Source organism: Lampris incognitus, chromosome 11 (assembly GCF_029633865.1).
Source record: "Lampris incognitus isolate fLamInc1 chromosome 11, fLamInc1.hap2, whole genome shotgun sequence".
Classification (NCBI taxonomy): domain Eukaryota; kingdom Metazoa; phylum Chordata; class Actinopteri; order Lampriformes; family Lampridae; genus Lampris; species Lampris incognitus.
In genome coordinates this window covers 38,742,000-38,767,602 of record NC_079221.1, presented here as the reverse complement: position 1 = coordinate 38,767,602, position 25,603 = coordinate 38,742,000, and the positions used below count along the sequence as shown (strand labels likewise).

Genomic DNA, 25,603 nt, shown 5'->3' with positions numbered 1-25,603 from the left:
TGACATTATTTAAAAGCCTGACCTCTGACACACATACAGCAGGGCCACTTAGGCTCAAAACAAATCTGGCCGCCGATTGGACGAGGCGGCTCTCTCGGGAGCGCGCAAGCCCCGACGCACGCGGCTGTGTTTCCGGGAGGTTTTACGCCGCGCACGCTCCGCTTGAGCCGCTTTGCGCGATCCCGTTCAAATGTGCGCCGGAGCCCGGCGCGCCCCCGCTGCTAATTGGCGATTGCCCGTCTGTATGTATACGTATGCATGCATGCATGTGTGAGTGTGTGTGTGTGTAACCGATGCGGATTATAGCAAAGTGGAGGCAGGGGTTTACCGTCGTTTTGGTTTGGCGGTATTCGGCTGAGAACATGTGAAGCGTGAGCGCGGCGGACGCGTGTTTCTGCGAAGACGCGGCAAAAGCGCTCCCGGTGCGATGGCATCTCCCGCATCCTCATCACCGGCGACTCGCTGCTGACCGTTAACGAGTCTCTCGCTTGTGTGTTCGCTGACGACACCGACAACCTGGTAACTAGCGGGCACGTTTTCGACCGTTGCTGGCTGTGTTTGACTGCGGTGTGACGCGCGGCGCCGTCGCCCCGCTCGCAGAATTTAGGTTTTCTCGTGGTTTGAGTGAAGAAGCGTTTTCAAAACGAAGGGAGCCCGGAGCTGTCCGGTGATTCTCCGACTTGCGTCGTGGGCCGTCTCCCCCCCCCCCCACCACCACCACCAGAGTCTTCCGGTTTATTTTACGTTTTTGGATTCGCGTAAGGACGTTTTCTTCTTCTTCTTCTTTTCTTTTCTGTGTGTGTTGTGTGTGTGTGTGGATTGAACGGAACTGTTCGCGAACAGTGACATTTCACCAGGACCCACCTGGGGCTTACGTAAGGGCACCGACCATGTATGCCGGACGCAAAAGGAGAAAACCAGTCCAGAGAACGTGAGTACTATTTTATTATTTATTTTAGTTTCACACCACCACCGCGGTCGTTTCTTAGCAGTCCCTCTGTGCCCCCGGGAAGCAGTCAGGTCGACGGCCGGGCCGGGCCGGGCCGGGCTTCCCCCTCGTCCCAGTGTTTGTGTCTCGCGCGCCTGCACATCGTCGCCACTGTGTTGTGATGTTGCAGGGAGGCGGAGGCCTTTAACTTGACACCAACTTCACCTTGCAGCAGCAGCAGCAGGACGCGCCGGCCCCGTCGAAAGAAAGTCGGGATAAATCAGTTCAGCGTAAACCGACCTCATCAAACCAGCAGTTAAAACGTTTTCTCTTTTTTTTTTAAACGAGTAAATCAAAGTCCTCCTTTATTAATGTCGTTTAAGTTCATGCACGAACGCCCGTGGGAGAAGGCCTGCGCCTGCAGCCTTCGGATCTGAACGTCGTCACCGGCTGACGCGCATCCCACGTTTAATATACATGCACGTGTGTTTAAAAATAAAATAAAATAGAAATCTGAAGCCGAACTTTTATGGCGATTTAAGTATGACCTTAAGCAGGCTGCGCCATTTTCGATCACCCCCCCTCGCGCTCTCTCGCTCTCTCTCGCGCTCTCCCCCTCTCCTTGGTGCATGCAGAGCAAACACCACTGGCCCTGATAGGGGGAATATATTTAGATTGGTTTTGTCCTCCCATCAGATTTGCTCTGATGTTAAACCTTTCTGTTGAGTGTGACTGGAGTTCTGTGTTAATTGTGTGAGGGCCTAATAACGGCCTGATGGTGGTTTAAACAAGCCCCTATCTAACGTTAATGCCTTGTAGTCGTTCGTTCCCATCCACTGGATATCAAAATGCCATCGATTAGCACGTCAGTGTTACTAAGGTGGTCTTTTCACTGGGTGGCCGGCAAAGGTTGGGTTAACGAAGCACAGGCCACAAGGGTCCAACAATTTGTGCTATTAAAACATTAATGAACTAGTAATCAGAAAAGGGCCTGACCTTATTTCTTGGTCATTTCATCATACTGTCATATTCATATCACACGTTATAGCCTTGCATGACCTCTATTCTCATTTTGTTTTCTGTTTCTTCTCCTTTCACGTTAAGGTCTGTATAGACTCCATGGGCCTTGTTAAACCTATTGTAAGTTAACTTTTCATTGAGCTCCCTGTAGGCCTTGTCCATTGGCAACATTTTGGAATATTTTCGATATTGTTCAGCGACAAAACAATGTGGGGACAAAAGATTCAATGTCGGGCAAAACCTTAATTCTTCAAAGCATGAAGAATCAAAAATTCTTACAATGAGTGTTCATTTTTGCAAAATATCAGAATTGATGTTTTTTTTTTTTATCGAAATGTTCTAAAGTTGAGTGAATGGCATCCAAAACAAGGTGTAAAATAATACTCTTGGGTTATTTTCCCCTACACCTAAAGTTTGAAATGCTGTTTTTTCATTGTATTTGTGCATAACATATGGCTTCTGAATGAGCTCCTGTTGATTCCCTTCATTTGGGTTGCAGAAAAGCCTCCAAAGGTATTTTGTTAACTTGGACAGGAAAATTATCCGAGTATGTAATGTTATGTAAATAAAATGAGCTTGCAGATGCTGCACTTAGAATGTACAGCCTTCTTCAATTCCAGTATGCCGTTCGTGTTTTGTTTTTTTCTTCTTTTTGGGGGGAGTGGGGGGGGGGTCAACTGAAGTTCATCGTTCAATTTTTCTAAATCAGAAGACCTAGGATAGAAATAAGAAAAAGCCTAATCACAGTACTAATAATTTTTAACCATGGTATAATTTGGTTTTGGTAAGTGGGTCTTTTGGTACATGCTTTTTAAACAGAAATAACGTTCTCTTGTTTGCGTTCTCAGGGTGAAGCAGCCACCGGCCGAGGGGGTCAAGTCCAACCCATCCAAGAGACACCGAGACAGGCTGAACGGGGAGCTGGAGAGGCTGGCCAGTCTTCTGCCTTTCCCTGAAGAAGTGACCTCCAGTCTGGACAAACTCTCCATCCTCCGTCTGAGCGTCAGCTACCTGCGAGCCAAGAACTTCTTCTCTGGTAAAGATGCTCTCAATCGGTCATATTTTTATGTGAATGCCAACTTGACAAATAACCCTGCTGGAGGACTTTGTTTTAAAGCAGGGGTCAGTTGTCATGCATCGCCTTGAACTAGATTAAACCCTCATTCAACAAGTCGATGGGGATGTACAGTACATCTGTTTTTTACAGAAATGCAGGTACTTCATAAAAAATCATTTTATGCACTCCATTTGAAAATGTATAAACTAAAGATGGCAGAAATTAGAAAAAAAAGTTACACATACATGGACCCCCCCCACACACACACACTCACTCACTCACTCACACACATGCATACATGACCAGTTACAAGGTAATTGGCATAAAGCAAATTTAGATCCGTATAATCAGACAGGCAAAACAGACGTCACATGTTAATAATATACAAATATAAAATTGGTTTAAAGTAAAAGTAAGTTTGCAGTTAAGAAAATATAATGGACATGTAATTGGATATTGAAGGTGGGTGATGTCAAATAATTTAGGCCAACTTCAGGTTCATTATCTAGCTAATGGTGTTGCTCAGTAAAGTGTGACTTTGTTACATTGTTACGTTGTTTCAAATTACAATGTAATCTGTTACATTATCCAATGGACTCTTTCAAGAAACAAGGAAAGTTTAGTGACATAAAGAGGCAGGGTAAAACTTAAATATTATCTTAAAACAGTCCACAGAGTGGGTTTACTCTGACTAAAATAACTGAGATGAGCTTTACACCAGCCTGGGAAGAGGTAGTTTTGGGTATCTTGGCTTTTTTTTTTTTTTTTTAAGGCCCTGGTTATTTTTACCTTCCTTCCAACCGTTATGAAAGTATCACAACATGCGAGTTCCTTGGTCTCTTTTGTGTGGATGTGTACCCTGACGCCTTTCCTGCCAGACTGTCAGCCGACGATGTGGAGACAGCTCCACCAAGAGAAGAGCAGCCAGACCTCTGCCTCACTCAGATGACTCCATCCCATGGATGGAGAGCTCAATATTTCATTCAGGTCTCGTGTGTGTGTGTGTGTGTGTGTGTGTGTGTGTGTGTGTGTGTGTGTGTGTGTGTGTGTGTGTGTGTGTGTGTGAGAGAGAGAGACACGTCTCTTATTTCAGAGATAAGGCGATAGGACGTCGCTTGGCATCCATTAAAACCCACCACAAGTGGTGTACTGTATGACAGGGAATCGAATCCAGTTGCATGCCAGTGTATGGTCTTCTCTACTACAGAAGACGTTGTTATTTTAGGCAGTGATCTTTAAAACAGAATGCTGCAATGCGGCCGTCAGATGCTCTTGAAGCATGAATAATTGAGAGAAAACCCCAGAGTTTAAAGAATTTATGAAATGGAGGGAGAGCAATGTTTGTTTAAGACAGTGGCTTTCTGAGATGGCTGTTGGGGGAGAGACTGACAGGATACAGTGCTGGTGATATGGGTATGTTGGGGGGGGGGGGAGTTGCAAATGCATGTCTTGTTTGTGTGTGTGTCTATTGTAGGGGTAGTTTGACATGCTCTGTACAGTATGTGGTGAGGCTGTTAATGCTCTTGAGAAGGCCCAACTAAGTCGATACTCGCGTCTATAGCGTCTTTATGGTGAGCATTAGATTAGAGAGAATTTGCTTCCTTTTTTGTCCTTTACAAACATATTTTGGACCTATTAAAAAGGGTTCTGTTTATTATTTTGCATTCAATAGCATAGGGAATTATTTGATGGCTGCGCGACCTGTCGGAATACATTATTGATGGTGGATCTCAGAACTAATAGGTCAAAGTGTAGCCTATAGACAGGCCCCTTGTCTAAGTGCATTAGCCTAATTCTTGGTCCATCTCTAAGTAATTAAAGAGCTAAGGGCCCTCACATTATGGAAGTTGCTCCACGGGGACAGCAACGTGGACCCTGTGGGCCCGGAGCCCCTGGCTTACTCCACAGCCAGGCATAATTTGTTTTATGTAAACAGTGTAAATAGTGCTTGTCGGGCTGAGATTATTGGCATCCCGTAGTGGGTGGTCTGAGAAACAATGGTTTAGCTGCAGTAGCATCTACATATTTATGCATGTTTGCCAAGAGACTTGATTAACATTATCATTTCAAAACCGCGTCAGTATACAGCTCGGTACAGTTAACCACTCAAGATGATTAATCGTCACGAGATGTTGAAGTACATGAAAAGTGCTTCATCTCCAGCAGCAACCGATTTCACCTCATGTCAGAATATCCCAACACTGGTTCATGAAAGTCCCAAGTCATTTTTCTGATGTGTGTGCAAAGGCGTAGCAGAAATTTTAGGTTTGGCTGTGTATGTAAATAAACATGTTGTAGGAATTTAACTAGGGTTGGGCATCTAGAACTGGTTCCAAAATTCCAACGGAACCATTAAGACATTTTAATTTTGATTCTGCTTATCGGTTCCTAAACAGATTTCACTCGCACTAGTTTCAGTTTCAGTACCAGGACCTGGTTCTCCGGCTGCGCCTATAGTCATGCGAGTTGAGTGCCTGCATGTCTTCCCATCTCCTGAGCTACACACTGGTGCTCTGTCTGGATTGGCACATTTTGTTTTTGTTTTGAGGGAAGATCAACAGGAGTAACAAGCACAACAGTCTGGGTAGAGCTGTTCACCATCATACACCACAGCAGGTGCTCAAAAGCGTGGCTTCGTTTTTTTCGAAAAAAAAATGACGGGTCGGCATAGTGCAACCCCTGTGCCAAACTTATTTCGTGCAAGAGAGGATGCACTACTAACATGACAAAACACGTCTGTGAATGTTCTCATTCATCCTGGTCATGGTTATCCAAAAACGGATACATACCAAGTCCAGTTGCACTTGATTCAACTCCTTTGGATGACAAAACAGCTTCGCCAGCATGGTACATGGTACACGCCTCGTCCTCCTCAGTCAGCCACCAGCCAGCACTTCATCGGAATCAGCAAAGTGAAAATTAAATAACGTTCATCTTGTTCATAACCGCAAGACAGCAAACTAGCTATACTTGATCGAAGTGCTAAAAACTGTCGAATTTGTGCAAATACTATAATGTATTTTTTTTTGGAGATGGTACACAGACTTTCTTACTTCTCGCTTGTCAACACAACCACGTGGGCTGCAGCTCCCCAAACCGGGAATTAATTGGTTTTTAGACTGTTGCTGTGTTGTCATTTTGGCAGGTTTCAGTGTTACAGTTCCAGTACAGTGAGTGAAAAAAAGAATGAACGGATTATTATTGAATAATGTCATTTAATAACACCAACCAAAACTGGATGAAATCAATTTACAGGTTCCATAAACTGTATGAAATCAATTGTGAACATGAATGACTGAATATAACTTATGTAAAGTTTTTTTTTTCTTTCTGTGAAATAAGCACGTAACCTGTTTTGTCCCTGCCCCTCAAAGAATCGGAGTTGAGAATCATTGAGGACCAGAATCGGGAATCGGAATCAGAATCGTTAAAATCCAATCGATACCCAACCCTAAATTTAACAAAGCCCATGACGGACCCTGCTTAATCTGTCTGACAGTATTATCTAGCCCAGCTGCCATCTATGTCATTGTCAGACCTTGTACAGCCTGTGCTGACCAGCCAGTCTGTAAAGGTATGTTAACTCCTTAAAATCTTTATTTGCGGGGGTCACCCCGCTCTGGGGTTGGGGCAGCTCTCATCTGATTTCACGGCTGTCATGCTTTTTGGCTCATTCATGACAGAATTTGCTCAGGGGGCCCTCTTTTGCCCAAAATATTGTGTATTCTGTGCACCAGTGTTTGCAATAAGTGCAAACACTGGTGTGGTGTGGAAATATGGAAGTTTGCCTATTTTCAGGCGGGAAAGCTACAGCACGTCGTTTTTGTGTCTCTGGAAGCACTGTGGCCTGAGGTTGTAAGTCGATAAATGTCAGTGTGTTCACTGAAGATGTGTTTTAGCCTGTCTGTCATGCACACGTATCAACAGCTTTGTGATGGGGATGCCTTCTGCAAGATTTACACTGTGGGCTAAAAGCTTTGTGTGCCAATACTGGTGGCTCGGTAACTTCTATAACAGTTCTGTGCAACAAGGCTACATCTACTGATACTAGATGTTTCTCCTCCCTTCCTCTTTTGGTGTGTAATTTGGTGTGCAGAATCAATGATACGCTTATTAATGTATGGTACAAATCTCTTCTCTCTCCTCCCCTTTGTTTTCCTCCCCTCTCTTTTTCTGTGTGTGTATGTGTTAGTTTTTGTTGGTGTTTTCCCTCTCCTTGTCAAGGCACATTTAGAGTAACATAAACATGCCCTCCCCACCACAGGCACACACATTCACATAAACAAACACACATACACCAGTTTTCCTGGGTACAGTGAGCAGCTTTGTAGCGAGAGGCTGTGGGAGAGATGAGGCTGCGGTTTCCGGTGTTGCCTGGCTTCCTCTGTTAATGGGCATCCCTTGTAGAGACAGCCAACCATCAATTAGCAGCCAAGGACAAGGTTCATTTCATTTGTGTTTCTCTGCAGATTCTTACATCGCAAGCTACCCACTGCCTCTGGGAAATGGCTACAGAGAGCAGTTGTTTTGCTAGTAATATTTTCTTTAATTTCAAATTTTGTCCATCTTAATTTTGACACAGTTTCACAAGTGCTCTGCATTTAAATAGCCCAGTCGTTTTTTTAAAAAAAAAATTTTTATGATCAGTATTTTTTATTTTCCTTTAACACAAATACAGGCCATGACATCACACATAGATTACAGAGATGGAAGGAACAATTTAACAGGGCCTACTAGACAATATCAAGAGACAGACACATTTGGATTAAGGGTGATCATAAGACGAGTCTTAACAGTATACAAGACAATAGGAACAGCAGAGAAAATTTAAAAAAAATAAAATAAAAACATAGTTGGCAGATAGACAGTAGTCTATAAATAGATCTTAAGATATAGATTAGTTGTCACAGATTACACGGGGCCTTTAATGAAGGAAATATAGTGCGTCCACTTGGCCTCGTATTTTTCCACCTGGTTGATGAGTCTAAAGGAGAGTCGCTCGTGTGCTGCCACAATTCCCAGATGGGAGAACCATACACTGGTGTGAGGTAGGGTGGCCGACCTCCACTCTGTTACCATGAGCTTTCTACCCAACATCAGGGCTGTCTGGACCCACTCTGCCCGTGCTCGTGGAAGCGCTTTTAAAGGAGTAGGGTCTCCCAGAACAAAGAGGCTTGGAGAAAATGGGATGTCTGTTGTTAGTATGAGTTTGATATTCTCATATATAGCCGTCCAGAATTCTTGTGCAACACGGCAAGACCACAGCATGTGGATAAGCGTACCCGGGCCCTCCCCACACCTCCAGCAGTCAGGGCTGTCTCTTAGTTTCACCCTGTATAACCTTGAGGGGGTCCAGTATACCCTGTTAATTATTTTGAACTGTACTAATCTTGTCCTGAGTTCCCATGATGTTTTCTTATAATTCCTTAAAATGTTTTCCCACTCCTGACTGGTAAAGGTAAGATTAAGATTGATCTCCCAAATTAAATTTAAAGCCCAGTCGTTTTAGTGATCTTTAGTTCCAGTCTTGACGTCCCCTAAAGGGTCAGGTTTATTTTTCTGTGAGGGTGAGTAGGGGTAAATGCACGTCATTACCACTGCACACTACTTCATAGTCAATTTAGTCTGAACTATATCCTGGATGACACAACTAAGCCAATAAGAATCATCCTGGAATTCCAGGAAGACTTTTGGTAAGAACCAGAAGTCTTGATTGTACTTACCCTTCTTTTGCCCTCCTCCCTCAGTCCTTTCTCGCTCCTCTTTGCCTCCTGGATCATAACCGCAGCAACCAAGGAGGAGTCAGATAATGTCCCAAAAGGAGAACTTTATTAAAAACAAACATATTCATTCATGATAGTTATAATCAAGTGGCTGGGTCCCTGTTTGCCCCCATTGGTCTAACACTGACATTGAAAAGATCTTTATTTTTGCAAGACAGAAATATAGAATCAGCACAATTATTTGATATAAAAAAAATCATCTTAGGGGTGCCCGGGTGGCTCACCTGGTAAGAGGTATACCACATAAGGCTGAGTCCTTACCACAGTGGCCTTGGTTCAAATCCGTCCCAGGCCCTTTGCTGCAGGTCATTCCCTCACTCCCCTGCCTTTTCTGTCTCTCTCTCTCGACTATCGCTATCAAATAAATGCAGAAAAAAAAGAAACTTAAAAAAAAATCATCACAAGCAGTTGTTTTGCTCCCAGGAAAAGGATGCCTCCCTCGAGCCTTAATCATTTGGATCATGCAGCAACCATTGACCCTGCCCTAGTTTTTGCCCCCGGTGTCTGAGTTTGGATGCACAATGACATTGTTCCTACATTTGATGGTGGACTTTCATCATTTAAGTTTCTAGGGCATCGTGACCCACCAGTCTGATATCTGATGTCTTACAGAAAGATTTCACAGCTTTTAGCACTTTTCAAGCTGACCACTGTTGCTGTGATGTTATGTGACTGAATACGTAGGATCTTAATCTCAAAAAGCAGTCACATTTTTTTTCTCTAAATGTGAATAACTTGTGGAAAGAAGCATGTCGGTGTTCCAGAGATTGTCCATGAACCTCGGGATGACAGGAGCTGGAATAGAGATGAGAAAGGATGATTAATTCAGAGATTGATTATCTGTGCCAGGCGGAACTGTGGAGGGGATTATGCTTTGGCCACTTGTGTGTGTGCGTGCGTGCATGTGTGTACGTGGCTAATCTCGCAAACTGCTGGACATGACAGCCTAAAATTTTTGTGTGCAGTTATGACTGTATGATGAAGAACCTTGCGTGGTTGTGGTGTTTCAAAACCTACGAAAAACGTTTTTTCTCATCATCACTGCTCGCTCTCTTCATTCAAACTCTAGCTCGCTCGACCAACGCTGCTTTCCATCACTGCCTGATACAAGTCAACCATGCGAATTCGCGATTCACATCTACGGTTGAGTCAGATCGGGCAGCAATAGTGTCAGAACTAAGACATTATGTATTTGTGTATGAGTCTTGAAAGTAAACGAGAAGATGATCATATTTTGCAAGACAGCAAATCATTCGCTGCTGATCTCAGCATAGGAGAACTGGAGGAACATGGGATGAACCAAAAATAATTAACCTTATTCACTCGGCCGCCACACGGAAGTGAGCTGTTAAAACGCCGCTGTAAAAATACAATTTCAAGAGTATGATTAATCGCAGTCGGTCAGAAATCATCTCGGTAGCTACAATAACATATTTCCCATGGCTGAACTATGTTTTCTTTTTGTTTTAGAATGAATGAAAGTCAATCAGCACAGCAGCCATTCACTTTGATTCATTTATATCATGAAAATCACGACAGTTAAACACATTTGAAGTCTTTTAATAAGGGCTTTGAAATTATGATAGCCTGATCTCTGTCATTTCATGTCAGACTGGGTCACCTTCATATGAGGGTCCCCCTAGGAGGCTGCACATCCACAGACTGACAGGCAAAAGGTTTTTTTAGGTAGATTTCTTTAGCTTGAGCGCTGCATATGAACACCTTTTTTTTCCACATTTCCCCTTCAATCGACTTGGGGGCTTCACAAAAATCTTATAATGGCAGGAAAAACACTGTTTTTTCTGTCCTAGTGTATGTTTATTTCCCTTCTCCCGGTAGGCAAAAAAAGGGTTTGTCGCCAAGTTCAAATGCCGGAGATGAGGGGATACGTACGCCTGGTGGAGATCTGCACTCTACTGAGTGCACTCGCCTAGTTGTTACTTTAGTGAGCTCAAACCATGGCCAATACAGCTAAAGATAAATATAGACAGATTAGGATTAATAATCCCTTAAAAATCTGACAGATTCAGTTTACTATTGTTTAGCGTTAGCTAGTGAGTAAGTGAAATTTCTGGTTGTTTACCTGCATTACAAAGTCAACATATTTGGCAGTTTTTTTAGGAACATAAGTTCCCGTAGGCTTTTCAACTTGTATTTTCACTTGGGATGCAAAACCATGAGGAGAAACAAAGAATGGCATTGTGGGTAAAGGAGAATTTAATTGTTCACAATTCTCCATAAGATGGTTAGCTATATCTATTGTAAAAGCACCATCTTCACATGTCTTCCATAAATAGATAGATGGCAAACATGAACGTGCACAGCACACACGTTATGTAACTCCCTGCAGATCAGGCTGCAGTTAAGGAAAATGAATTATGTGAAACACGATACTCCTAATAGGATTGTCGCTTTGTTGTGCATACACAGCAGGATTGATGAGTACACTTTATTCAGGATAATTATTTCCCCAACATATTGACATACCAGTCTGTCATTAAGTTGTTTAAAAGAAATAATCAGTATATTTTTTGACCAAGTTTTGGAAATGCGTGATAAACGAGATGAAATGGCTGAATTTACATTAATCAAATTAGTCTGTTTACATCTGGTGAACACATTGCATGACCTCTGTGGGGAGGAAAAAAATCATATCCGCCATTATATAACGGACAGTTACTGCAAATGCAACCTTGTTTTAATGAAAATGTCCCCCCATACATGCAGTAACCACGCTGCTGTGACTGTCCGGGACCTGGGCCCTGTGCCGCAGGATGCAGATGAGTTGCATAAGCTCCGTGGCTGTTGTGAAAGTCTTGTGACATGTCATAACACTCCTTGGCTCAGCACCGTCCAAAGGAGGTGGCCTTTTTGCATTCCCCTCCCCCCCTCCTTCCAATTTGGTCATCTGTAGGCAGTTGAAAGGCGGAGCTATTGGGGGCTTAATGATCTCAGTGGGTCATCCCTCCATGAAGACCCTCCCTCCTGGAATCCTTCCCCTTTTCTCTCCCTACCCATGGCTAAGCCGACCCCCCCCCCCCCCCCCAGCACCGATGGCGGGATGGGGCGTTGTGTGGAATGCGGGCCACCAGAGGGGTAAACCTGCTAATCGGTAATGTCCCCTCCCCAAATCCAATCTCCCCTCACCACCTCCCACTTCTCTGAATAGCCTCTCGTAAGCAAATATGCTGCCATGTGATCAAGAAACCTCGGGAGACACGAAAGCAGCACAGGGTGCGTGCCTTTGCCCTGCATTAGCGACCGTGTGTTCACACTCTGTGTGTGTGTGTGTGTGTGTGTGTGTGTGTGTGTGTGTGTGTGTGTGTGTGCATGTGTGTTTGTTGCGTGCATCCATGTGTATGTCAGTGGAAGCGAGGGGAGGGGGATCGCGTGTTCATTTACTGTAGTGTGCAGAGGGCGAGGGAGTTGAAATGTTCTATATTTACATCCTGACAGTCGGAAAGAAGGCCATTCACACACTGGTAGAATAATTAACACACAAACACACACATATGCACACCACTGCCCTGTATGTGCATGCCTGTATACGTGCTGACATGCACATTCGAACCTCTCCTCTTTTCTCTCTCTCTCTCTGTCTCTTGCTTTCTCTCTCTCTCTCTCTCTCTCTCTGTGTCTTGCTCTCTCTCTTTCTCTCTCGCTCTCTCTCTCTCAGTTACAGTGCACTTGTGCTCCTTGTCTCTGCCTGCTTATAGTAGGATAAGAGTGAATGGGTTCTGGAGTCAATCCAAGATAAACCTTAACATTGGCCCTCCACCTCATTCTAGTATGTAACCAATATCAGCCCAACCAACCCACTAACCCATCAGGGGTCATTTGGGCAGAGTTGCCTGGCTGTCCGCCCGCTGGTATCAATAAAATTCGAGAAGGCATGAGACATCAGAAAGACGTCGTTGTGGCGGTGAGCCCATCCTCCCTGGGCTTAGTGCATTGTGTTGGTGACATCTTAATGTACTATGGCACTGTTTCATGATTCCAACTCCTCTGTCGCTATCTTACATAATCACTAGATGCATCGCTTAGCACATGCCTGGAAACCCAAGGCAACAGTTTTTAAGTTGATTATGATTATGAGTTAAAAAAGGTTGATTGCTAGAGGCGTGCGGGTAGCATGGCGGTCTATTCCGTTGCCTACCAACATGGGGATCGCCGAATCCCCGTGTTATCTCCGGCTTGGTCGGGCATCCCTACAGACACAATTGGCCGTGTCTGTGGGTGGGAAGCCGGATGTGGGTATGTGTCCTGGTCACTGCACTAGCGCCTCCTCTGGTTGGTCGGGGCGCCTGTTCAGGGGTGAGGGGGAACTGGGGGGAACGGCGTGATCCTCCCACATGCTACATCCCCCTGGCGAAACTCCTCACTGCATGTGGTAGTCTGCAGCCCTCCCCGGATCGGCAGAGGGGGTGGAGCAGCGACCAGGACAGCGCGGAAGAGTGGGGAATTGACTGGATACAATTTGGGAGAAAAAGTGGGAATTTTTTTTTTTTTAAATGGTTGATTGCTGTAAATGTGTATGTAAAATTGATTGACAAATCATATCTTATTTTGCTAAATGCATGCAACTATTCTACGTAATTTCTTTACTAACGTCGAAGAACAAAAACATCAACCATTCAGTCGTCTTATGTTCTTGCTAAAAGAGATTGTCGACGTTAGCTCGTGCTGACCATTTAACACTTAATAGATACTGAGTTAAATTACAGTTGATTCCTTAGTCAAAATTGTTGTGGGTATCTATGGATTAAAATGTTTGTTTTTCATGTACCTTTAGTTGTTAAACTTAAAATGAAAAGTCACTGTATTTCAATTTATGGAAAAGTGAAGCGGTTCTCAGTTAGCCGTGGATACAACTGTGAGTAGGCCACATGATGACTTGTTGGTAGAGATGAAGGAGAATCAAAAAGACACGCATGTTAGGGTTAATACTGCTGTCTGTGCCCCTGACCGAGGCATGGCAAGACGAACTGGAGTTGGTCCCCCGGGTGCTGCACGGCGGCTGCCCACCGCTCCTAGCTACACAGCTAGGATGGGTTAAATGCAGAGTGTAATTTCCCCACTGGGATCAGTAAAGTGTCTTGGATGTCCGGGTGGCATGGCGGTCTATTCCGTTGCCTACCAACACAGGGATTGCTGCTTTGAATCCCTGTGTTACCTCCAGCTTGGTCGGGCATCCCTACAGACACAATTGGCTGTTTCTGCAGGTGGGAAGCTGGATGTTTGTATGTGTCCTGGTCGCTGCATTAGCGCCTCCTCTGGTCGGTCGGGTTGCCTGTTCAGGCGGGGGAGGGGCGTGATCCTCCCACACGCTATGTCCTTCTGGCGAAACTCTTCACTGTCAGGTGAAAAGAAGCTGCTGACGACTCCACATGTGTCGGAGGAGGCATGTGGTAGTCTGGGTTCGATATACCCAGGGCGAAAAAGTCATTTTATACAGATAACCACTTAGGAGATGCTTGTTTAACAACCTCCGTATACAGTCATTAAAAAAAATGGCACACTAAGAATGACAAGTAGCAGAGTTAAGAGTGGCAGCAATAGTAGAGGAAGAATGAGGGAGCCCTGTGAAATTCTCATGCAGAATCAAAAGAGTTGGGCTGTGTGTCTGAGAGCGCCCCCCTTCCTAAACTAAATAGACAGTATTTCGCATCATTGTGGAGACTGTAGGATTGATAGTGGATAAGAGTGTTGAAGTTGTTGTACTCGCCGTACACAGGGACATTTTCTATAAGGTCACTGACAATTATCATGAGGACTTTTTCTCCAAGCGTTATTTACAATTGCAAATTGTTTATTATGTGTCTCTTGGCATGGCGTGTCTGTGTGTGTGCGTGTGTGTATGTGTGAGAGACTTTCAGTTCAGTCTCCCTATCAGTGTATACGTTAATCTTAAATGTGGAAGGGGCCAGGGTCACATGAAGGGATCGGGCAGAAAAATGGGAGGGATGGGAGCACCAGAAATCCCTGCCTAATCCCGTTGTAAGTGGCATGATACGACAAATTGAAATATGTCATATTTAATAAATATTTGCCAGAATGTTTGCCCAAAGTCTTCTGGATCTTGTTCACGGTGAGCAATTCCCTCATGTGAGACAAATCCCTTTGCATGCTGTGCGGCTGGAGTCTCTACAGTGCGGCGCTGCCAAGCCTCGGCCTTTCTGTAATGAGGATGTGGAGCCAGTCCAAGATCGACTCTGGGTCAGCGTCTCGATAGAAAGAGAGAGGTTCGTCCTCCGTGCCTGAGCTCTTCCGTTTACCAGGAAACCTCCATCCCAGGTTCAGTCCTTACCTCACAACGAGCCGTGCTGCCACCTCACAAACCAACACTGGCATAAGATGGTGGAAAAAAAAATGCAGCGCAGAGAGGAGTTGGAGAGCGTAGGCCTTTCACAAGCCATCTGATTTTCAGGGTCACTGCTTGTTTGTCAGGTTTATTCAATCAAATTCTTGAGCTGACACATTAGCAGCGAGCCGACGCGGGGCCCAAGTGAAGGCTGTGAAAGGAATGCATTCAGCTCTCGGTTACAACAAACAACCATTCCTAATATTGAATTCAGCGGTAATATTAAAAAGAAACTGCGTTACTGTTGGAAGCAGTACTGAAGGTTGCTTACAGGGCTGCCCAACTCCTAATCAATGATTTATATTTCTCTAATTAAAGATTAAAAAACACATTTAGTCATGGGCCAGTTTCCTGAGACCCTGGTAGACACAGCCAGCCTGATCTTCATATAAAAATCACTTCAATCATCAGTTCTGAAATCAGGGCTTCAAAACTTTTTTTTTTTTTCATCCAGCGGTTTTAGCAGCTACTGGATTGAGGAGCATCCAGTCTACTCTCTTGGAGCCGAGGTAGTATTTAAAATCGAAAAGACGTTACTACTATAACATGGACTTACCCACTTATAAGGTGAATAAATGGCCGCAGAATGCTCCATCTTTTCATACTGCTTGTTGACCAGTACTTCTAGAGCTCCATTATGCTGATAAGATAAATGTATTTGGAAATGCCAAGCTGTTCAATTCACACTGGAAATAGGCCTGGGGGGTTTGCTTGAGCGCTATTATGGCACATGTATGTGGTGGCAGTAGGGATGTAAATTTTTCATTATGTACACTGCTGCCCACTGAAGCCTGATAACAAGATCTGCTCTTTGTCCTCCTCTGGCCATTCAAGAGGCTTTGTGTTGGCCCACTTTTTATGGCTGGATTATGCTACTGTAGCTACTGCTTACCTGCAGTTTTTAATGTTTTAACTCCCAAAACACAAACAAGCGGCACCAGCAGTCACTGAGAGATGTAAGTACAACATGAACAAACACACTGGTGTCTTTCAGGCAAGCTGGAAGGGTTGTATGAAAGGGCCGCATAAAGCATCAAAGATCTCACCATGTGAAAAGTGACTCAAATGAACGATTTTCTTTTCTTTTCTCCGCTACAGTGTTGCACTTTTCATATGATTTCATCTAGTGAATAAAGCTGGGCCATATGAGTTGCCATAATGGCATCATCTCGCTTTGCTGCTATCACGCAATGTATGTCAGCAGACCATGAAGGACTGGCGTAGGATCTGAATACAAAGATGTGACAAAGGGAAGAGGAGGAGGGGGTGCTGCAGTTAAAAGTGGAAGGCTGGCTGATAAAGTAATGCGTACTTATCTATACTACAATTCTACCATCTCAAGAAGCAAAACGTTACAATACCGTGACCACAGATACAGTTAACGGTTCCTACTACTTGTGCAGAATTTATCAGCAGTCCACAGTTGTGCTCACAATATTGCAGTTGTGTGATTTTCTTCATTGATAACAGCATAGAGTTAAGATGATGGTGTATCTCCTGCCCCGCTCAGCCGTCTCCATAAATTATGTTCCCATGTCGGCTGTGGGGCTTGACCTGGGTCATTTTTAGATGTAATAAGCAGTTCACAAAAAGTCATCATGGCGTATCTCTGGGAATAAGGTCAGAGGTGTCCAACCAAAGCCCTGTCTCGTGTAAAGAGACAAGCCATGTGAAGCCCCCACAAAAAGCCCATATGTCATCAGGGGTCTGCTTGTGGCACTCCTAACGCTGGTCATCCCCACCCCTCCAGTGCTCTCCTTGTTAACCGCTCATAGACAACAAAGTGTTTGACCCAGACTAGTCACCAAATCATGTCAAGACATCACCTCCAGGGTTAAGGGTCACAATGGGTCAGCGCACAGTGTTCCTACAGAGGTCAGAGATTAATGTCCCTGACCACTGCTCTCTTTCTCATAACATCATAGGAGCTCGACCTTTCTTTTGTTAGTGTCATTGTCTTCCTTCGTGCACTTTCCTCTCTCACTACAGAGCTGCAGCAGGTCGCTAGACAAGCGCCAAGGTGGGATATTGACTCCGTGTCATTATGGATGATATTGTTTTGAATGGTTTGGTTTGAAACACCAGTCAACTGTGTGCCTAGCTGGTAAAATGTTGGAGTTTATTTGTTTAAGGATAGTATCCCAGCAACATTTGTCATACTGAGATTCCTGCACCAAGTACCAGAGCTTATTTTTAAAAAGCTTTGTTAATCAGTTAAACTCTTGACTGGTCTAGTGTATGGCAGTACGGACACGGTAATATCCGGAAAACCATTTCTCTTTGACGTTGTCTCTTCCGCTTTTATGTGAGAGGTACCTCTCCTCTTTTGGCATCACTCACCTGCTAACACCCTGTGAATGCCTTCAGGAGATAAGGCAGAGTATCCTTATAAGAAAGGGGAGAAAAAAAACTTGTTATGATGTCACACTGGGAAAAGGAGAATCCTATTAGAATGAGAACAGCTGGGGCCACCAACCAATGAGCGAGTCAGAAGCAGAGGGGAGGGAGGGTATACTGAGGGGGGCTGAGCTATGAGAGATGACATGGTATAGGGAACTGACTGAGCGGCAAAGAGTAAATAAACTGATGCTTGAAGGAATTGTCACCTCATCTCACTTGGATGTGGCGTTAATGCCGTTCTGAGAAAAAGGGGAGGGTGCTCCCATCAGTGATTGCCGTTTTCATCGTTTCTATCAATGCACCTCTATGTCTGCATGCGTGCGTCACAACAGGTCTGCACAGCACATACACACACACAGCCGATGATGAATGTGAGAGCTACCTTGTGCAGTAACTTCCTGTTTATTCCACATATATTGTGTCTGTTTCCTGGTTTTTGCCCAAAATCTTACCATAAGATGGAACTTTCAAGTTTCTAAATGAGCTTTTCGCAAACCCCTGACACACTTAGATCGATGTGAGAAATAAGCAACCAAGAGCAATGCAGCATGGAGGAAATTGAGGGCGGGAAACAGTTTTGCTGTTCCTTCTTAGTAAGTCCACAAAGAAAACACTGCAGTAATGTTGTTATACTGTGAGACTGCCACAACAGAACTCCTCTTGACACAATGTGCAATGAACTCATGTTTCTGTTGTGGTCTCTAGATATCGATTATACAATTAACGACTGTAATATGAGCAGGTTAGACAAGTTAAGATGTCTAGATTTGGAGAGTAATTTTACAAGCAAGCTTTTGATGAATCTTTAATGAGCTGGGGTTCGGCGAGCGCACAGTGTGTTTACTGTACTAAACATAAGGCATTCTGACATTCACAGCAGTGCTTTGCAAACATTATTACAGTACTAAAGCCTGTCTCCCTCCCCCCTCTCCCCCTACTGTCCCTTCATCCCCCTTCTCTCCTCTCTCATTCTCTCTCTGTGTCTGTCTGTCTGTCTGTTTGCAGTTGCCCTGAAGAGCCACACTTGTAATGGAGCAGTTCCCAATGGTGGTAACAATGACAATGGAAAAGCCGCTGGATTGACAGACACTTGGCTGCCCGAAGGCGAGTTCTTGCTGCAGGTCAGTATTAAGGGCCTCTAATAGCCTAACCAGTTTAAATGGACTGTGCTATTGGCTCAATATCAGAGTTGTCTCCTTCTCCCTCACAGCCTCTCTCTCACTTTCTCTCTCTGTCTGTCTGTGTTAAAAAATACTGTGTGTGTGTCTGTCAGTCTCCTGTCTTCCCTATACATCTACCTGTATGTCTCATGTTGTATGTATGTGTGCGTGTATATCTGTTAGTATCTATGTATTCATCAGTCTGTAGAAGTCAATAGAAGAGCCAGTGTGTATTTGTCAATTTGTCTGTCACTCTATATCTGCCTGTCTCTCAACCCCATGCATGCATAATGTATGAGTTAATCTGCCTCGTTTAGATTTGCAAACGGAATGTCTTGTATTTCCTCCACAATTCATTGTAAAGTTCTCAATGGGAATTTCAACACCTTGTTGTTGCTAAAATATTTCATATACTCAACTAGATAATAAATGAGCAAATACCTAAATGTCCTTGCCGTGAAAAGATCTCCAAAGTTTTGCATTTTCATCATTATATTCGAACACCAGTGTCTTTGAGAGACTGCAAGCAGCTCTTGGCAACTCTGTTGATTTAATCTGTCTGGACAGCCTTTTTTTTCCTTTTTCTTTTTTTTTTTCCCTTAAAGCCAAGTGCCCAAAATTTATTTACACTGATGACCGATGAAGCTCAGAGCAGCATATCAGTCAGTGTGTTAGCAGGTGTCTGATATGCTCCTATGAAATGTCTCTGCATACCATTTGAACAAATGAGTCAGCTCAACTGGTGGATTAATATGGCCCTGGCACTCCTCTGAACATAACCTCAAAATCTCTGCAGGAGAACAGTTATTTAGAGGGGATACATGTCTAAATATGGTCTCTTTTAGATCGAAATCTGACTGTTTGAAGCAGGATTTGTGTTTTAAAACCCGTGTGGGATCTGATGGAGCTCATTAAACAAGTTTCAGGAAGTCTATCACTTTTTGGTCATTTTGCCCCTTGAATGGCTGACTTATTGGATGCAAAATTCTCTCATTATACAGTTACGCAAGAACAAAATCTCCAAATCTAGACAAACATTCCCGTTTTCTTCTTAAATGTAACCTTAAAAGTGGGATCCTGATGAGTTTTGTGCCCTCTCTACTGTTTGAGTGATGGAGCAGAGAGCAAAGCTATTTCTCTGCCAAATCTCTTCTGGATCCGCCAGAGTCATTGATTTTCCAGTCCAATTCCACCCAATGTGCGCCACACTGGCTTTACAGAGGACTGGGAGCAGCCTGCCTGCCATACCCAGACCCTATGAGGGTGGTTTCATTATTATGATAATCCTACATCTCCCGGGTTGTTGATAATGAGGGATGAAAGCTCATTTAGAGAGAAGACTTAGTCAGGAGGTGAGCTCGGATTCGGACGTCATCATTTGGAGGCCAAGAGAAATAAGGGTAGATGGGTAGCAAGACCGTTCACAGGCAGAAAGTGAGGGCTATTTCTGACCCCACGTCTGAGTTTTTTTCCTCTCTGCGCTTCACGTCAGACACTTCTGAATTATAGAGGAGCTGTGAGCATTTCAATTATTCAGATAGGAAGAGAGGGACAGATAGAGAGAGCTCAATATTTGCACTTTCACTTTTCACTCAACAATTTTTTTATCTTTCAGAAGCAAATTGACAGCAGCCTGGATTAACAGATGGCATGCCGGTCTCTTGCATCATGCAAAAAAAAAAAATCAATTCAGGAACAGTCTGCTTTGGTTTGTTGTCATGCTCAAATGAAATCATTTGCAGCTGTAAGGTCATTGAGTCCACATGAGTAGACTATCTGGCATTAAGAGATGTGGCCTCATTTTTACCAACTGCTTGTAACTGACCTGTAACTATGCATTAAATGTCACAAAGAATGACAGATCTGTGATTTATAGTTTTCTGAAAAACATAATGTTTGAGACACCCAAATCCTCACATTAAAAAAAAAAGAGAAGCTGAAAGTGATAAATTTTCATTTTGACAAATGTGTGGCCTTTTGGCCAAACCACAACCCTGTGTTTCCATAAATTGTTCTCAGTGTGGTCAGAGAATGACTCAGAAGGTGAACCATAAACTTTCAAATAATGAAACAGATTTTGCCCTTTAGCTGTTTATATGAAACACTCAGCCTTGACATTTCATTGTTAATATTTATTCTGGACTACTTACAAAGAGGAGGATAATTGTGATGAATCAGTGGTTGTTATTGAAAGAACAAACATGACAAGATGGATGCCACACTAACTCACGACCTGGCAGGTGCAAAGGTTCCAGCATGTAAGCTACGCATCGATCAATCCAAAAGGAACTCGCACATCATCAAATGCCAATGTAGAACAAAGTAGGCTTTTAATACAAGAAAAGAAAAAGGCGCAGAGTGCTACCTGGTGCAAAACGTTTATAGTCTCAGACCATCCTCAGTGCAGTCATTCAGTTGAAAAACACGCCTGCCAGGGATGGGAAACATGATAGAAAGGGCTGATGTGGGTGCAGGTCTTTGTTCCAACTAAGCAGTTACACACCTGATTCTGTTAGTCAACCAATAGTCTTTGCTAAGGACCTTGATTTGTAGGCTCAGGTGTGTAACTGATTGGTTGGAACAAAGACCTGTACCCACACCAGCCCTTTCTGGATTTAGTTGGCCATCCCTGGAAGCCTAATTTGAGGACATCTCACGGAAACATTGTTCCTCAACCAAACTAGGCAAAGTACGATGTAGGCAAATTTTTCCTCGACAGCATTGTTAAAAAGACATGTTCGGATAATAAACATAGAATGTATGACCAAGAAGAAGAAAAAAAAATAGCCAATATGACAGCATATGCCAGGCAAAGAAGGCAAATCTTTAGCTGATTCAAAATTAGTGCTATTCACTCATAACAATAGTCAGTACCCATCGTAAGTGTGAGTAGGCCTATAAATTATATTAGAGGAAACCTGACAAGTCGAAGTCGTCATTCATACCAGATGGAATCAAAGTTTTCAAATAGAAAATCCACCGTTCTTCCCCTTTTAGGAGACTCTGGCTAGTGCAGTTATTTCTACGGATAGGAAAAACTAGTTTAACCGTGTAACGACCACAGATGTGTAGACTCGCTAGCCATTGGCTAATGGGTTGGACCCTTTACTTGACTGGTTAGCGTATTTGCCTGTGGTGCGGGGAACCCAGGTTTGATTCCCGGCTGCCCTCTGAGTTCTTGTGACATTGGTGGCAGCGTGGGATGCATATGTGCTCAGAGGCGTGAGGGAGCTGGTATGCTCAAGCGCGGGGATGCACTTCCCAAAGGAGGGGGTAGTGTAACAGTTTAACAACCATGGATGTATAGACTCGCTAGCCCTTGGCTAACGGGTCAGACCCTTTAGTTGACTGGTTAATGTAGCGAGAATTCAGGGGGCAGCCGGGAATTGAACCTGGGTTCCCCGCACCACGAGCAACTGGGCTAGCCAGTCAACTAAAGGATCCGACACATCCGTGGTCGTTACACTGTTAAACTACCCCCCCTCCTTCGGGAAGCACATCCCCACACTTCAGCATACCAGCTCCCTCACGCCTCTGAATACAAATGCATCCCACTGCTGCCACCAATGTAGCGAGAATTCAGGGGGCAGCCAGGAATCGAACCTGGGTTCCCCGCACCACGGACGACTGCGTTAACCAGTTGCCTAAAGGGTCCGACCTGTTAGCCAAGGCCTAGTGAGTCTAAACATCCGTGGTCATTACACTGTTACGCTATTAATAAATTTCAAATCGGAAGTCAAACATTTGCCTTCCTTGAAATGTCACACTACCTACCCACGCTAGAGATTTGGAGTCTTGTCTGGATCACACTGCGATGCGATGTTCGTTAATACTTTTTTCTACATTGGCATTTGATGGTGTGCGAGTTCCTCTTGGATGGACTGTCATTGAAAGAACAACATTGCGTCTTCAGAATTAGTCATCGTTTCACCCAGTGGGCGGATTTAGGAAAGAGATGAAAGTTTGTTAATATCTGTATGTGTGTGCCCTGTGTGCACAACTGTGCATTCATGTGTACCATGCTGACATGTGACTGTGGCAAACAATATTTTGAATATGTCTGTGTGCTTACCTTCTAAATGATCCCATATGGGAGGGGGGCTTGTGAACAGCACTTGTGTGTGAACTGAGGTAGAAACATGGGACCAGCTGCTCCCTTTTGAAGAGAAACAGTGATTGAGTAATCCTGTCTTTGCTTCTGATACTGAGAAGTCATCTGGCTTCAATATATGGTATGGCCAGTCTGCACTGTATTTACTTATTCGGGTGCAAATCATCCAGGAGTGTGACAGTTTAAAAAAAAAAAAACCTCATTCAGAGCCATCCTCCATGCTTTTTAATAAGGCAGAAGTTCTCTTTTTACAGGTAAATGATCTGTTACTGTAACACGCCTCTCCATTGTTTCAGTTGGCTGGTCATGTACAACAAAAATTAACCTTCTTTGTGTTCCCTCTTGTTTGCCCTCCAGGCTCTTAATGGTTTTGTTCTGGTTGTCACGGCTGATGGGGCAATCTTCTATTCCTCTCACACCATCCAGGACTACTTGGGATTCCACCAGGTACTGTGTCCCTAACAGCCTTCCCTGTACCTCGAAGAGGGTTTAGTTCCCCCTCACATCACACAGTTGCAATGATAACAGCAGAATGATGATAAAATCACTGGGAAGTTAATTAGAAATATAAACACTTTGGGTCCGCGGTGGTGTAGCGGTCTAAGCATCGGCTTTGTGTCGATGCAGTTGCCCACTGGGGACTGGGGTTCGCGCCCCGGTCTCGTCAGATCCGACTATGGCCGGACTCGATGAAGCAGCAATCATTGGCAAACGCTGTCTTCGGGAGGGGGGCGGAGTCGGCTTGTGTTCGTCACGTGAATGCGTCTCTGGTGTTGGAAAGAAACAGTGGTTCGGCCTGGAGTCGCCTTGTCACAAAAGTGGGGAGGCGATCTCCTTCGAGACTGCCGGCCGGAGAGATGGAGTTGGTTAACGCATGCAGTACGAGGGTGGGTGTTTGAATTAAAATAGGGATCGATTGGCCACTAAATTGGGAGAAATCAGAAATAAATTTTAAAGAAAAGAAATATAAACACTTTTTTTTTTCCAAATGAAAAATGTCAGTTGTCCTTGTGAGTATGGTGAAGAAACATTTCAACAACTGGAATCCAACAGTTAACCCAGTAGGCAAAAACACAAGATAGAGGGCAACACGTTCTCATCCCAAGGCATTATATGCTGAAGCTCTTGAGAAAGTACACTTCAGTGTGTGTATGAGATGTGATTCCATAGACGTCAATGTTAAACTTTGGCCCTATATATGATTATTAATGGCATACAGGTTAAATACTGTTGGTTACGTTTTTGGTTAAAGTTAGTGTTAGGGTTATTACTCCTGTCTGTGTCACTGATCAAGGCAATGGAAAGAAGAACTGGAGTTGTTCCCTGGGTGCTGCAGCTCCCCACTGCTCCTATACAATAGGATGGGTTAAATGCAGAAGACAAATTCATTGTAAAAATACAATTTGTTGTAAGAATACAATGTCATATAAAGTGGCTTTCATGTTCATTTCTTTCATTCAGTTAGGGATAAAATTTGATAGTGGTCACGTGTGGGGTTGAAGTCAGGTAGTGGTTAAGTTCAGGGTTAAAGTTATGTACAGGGGTGCACATAACTTTTTCGGTCTGGTTCTCAAGGGAGCACCTGGAGATGTTGCTTGGTACTCAGTCTTTACGTGGCACGGATAACCTACAAGCTGTCATCATCACTGCTCTCTTCACTGTCTTCCTCTCTTTCAAACATGGCAGATGAAGATATAGGCCTACTTCTATCCCCCTGGTTGAGTCTGCGATTAGCTGTTTGCATCCATAAGTCAACAATTGGCTTCGGGTTCAAAAGTCTCTGTTGTCATCTTAGACAAGTAGATGTGCATCAGGGATGAGAGGCAAGAGTCTGACAGGCAGGATCTGTACTTGTTTTTTATTATACTGAGATGTGAAAATCCCCTCTCACATGCTCAAGGGCAGAGCTTACACTGCCCTTGAGGAGTGTAAGAGCAGGACAACAGAAGGACTTTATGAATGTTGGAGTAACTATCCGAATTACTTAATCTTCACTGTGTTGACCAAGTCATACACAGAGGACACTGCCAAATGTTTCCCTGCTGGCTTTAAACGCATCCATTCTCTTGCAGTGGAGTCTCTGTCAACAGACAAGCTGGCCTCATATTTCTAGAGGATGTTAGTAAGTGTTGTCTTGCTAAAACTGTGGAGGTCTTTCTTGAGGCCAAGTTGAAGGATCAAAAGTTAAAAATTGATCACATGACTTAAGGGATTCATATCTGCTTTCAAACTCATGAATTAGACCTCTCAATGCATCAGCCTTGTCCCTGTCAGCATCCGCATTTGAAACGGTCTCTTTCCTGTACTTGCCTTCACGGTCCATCAGCTACCATGAGCTCATCTTTGCATTCACCAATAGTCAACTTATCTTGCTGGAACCTGAGGGGGAGGTGAACTGTAAAATGGTTCCAGTGTCAAGCATGTTGGCAAGGAAACACTGAAAACACTCTGTGCAGATATGTTTTAGATCACTGCCATCGCTTGTAGCCGCTTGAATTTGAATGACAGGTAATAGCCTCCATATTTTCAACAGTCTCTTGCCTCCATGCAGACCATCTGATGTTGTGAAACTTTCATAGTTTCACGAAGGCAATGCCATTCTCATCACATCTTCTTTAGTAGTTGTTCTGTACTTTTTGTGCTCTCTGTAAATAAAGGCTCAGGAACTTGACAATGGAATGATTAAATGTCTCACAGTGTGGTACCATGCGATCAGGTGACTTTGTGCTGTTCTTGAGGGTGTGGGTAGTACACAGAATATCCACAAGGGAATCCCTGATTGC

The 25,603-nt window shown here is 44.0% G+C and overlaps 1 protein-coding gene across 1 annotated transcript in view; it reads left to right on the top strand.

Annotated features, from left to right (window-relative positions):
• Positions 1-739: 739 nt before the first annotated feature.
• Positions 740-25,603, top strand: part of LOC130120461 (aryl hydrocarbon receptor-like) — a 63,967-nt gene continuing 39,103 nt past the window's right edge. The window contains exons 1-4 of the mRNA XM_056289009.1: positions 740-931; positions 2,797-2,984; positions 18,555-18,670; positions 23,178-23,267. Coding sequence (XP_056144984.1) covers positions 891-931; positions 2,797-2,984; positions 18,555-18,670; positions 23,178-23,267 — 435 coding nt within the window. The 5' untranslated portion in view covers positions 740-890. The remainder of the gene's footprint in view (positions 932-2,796; positions 2,985-18,554; positions 18,671-23,177; positions 23,268-25,603) is intronic.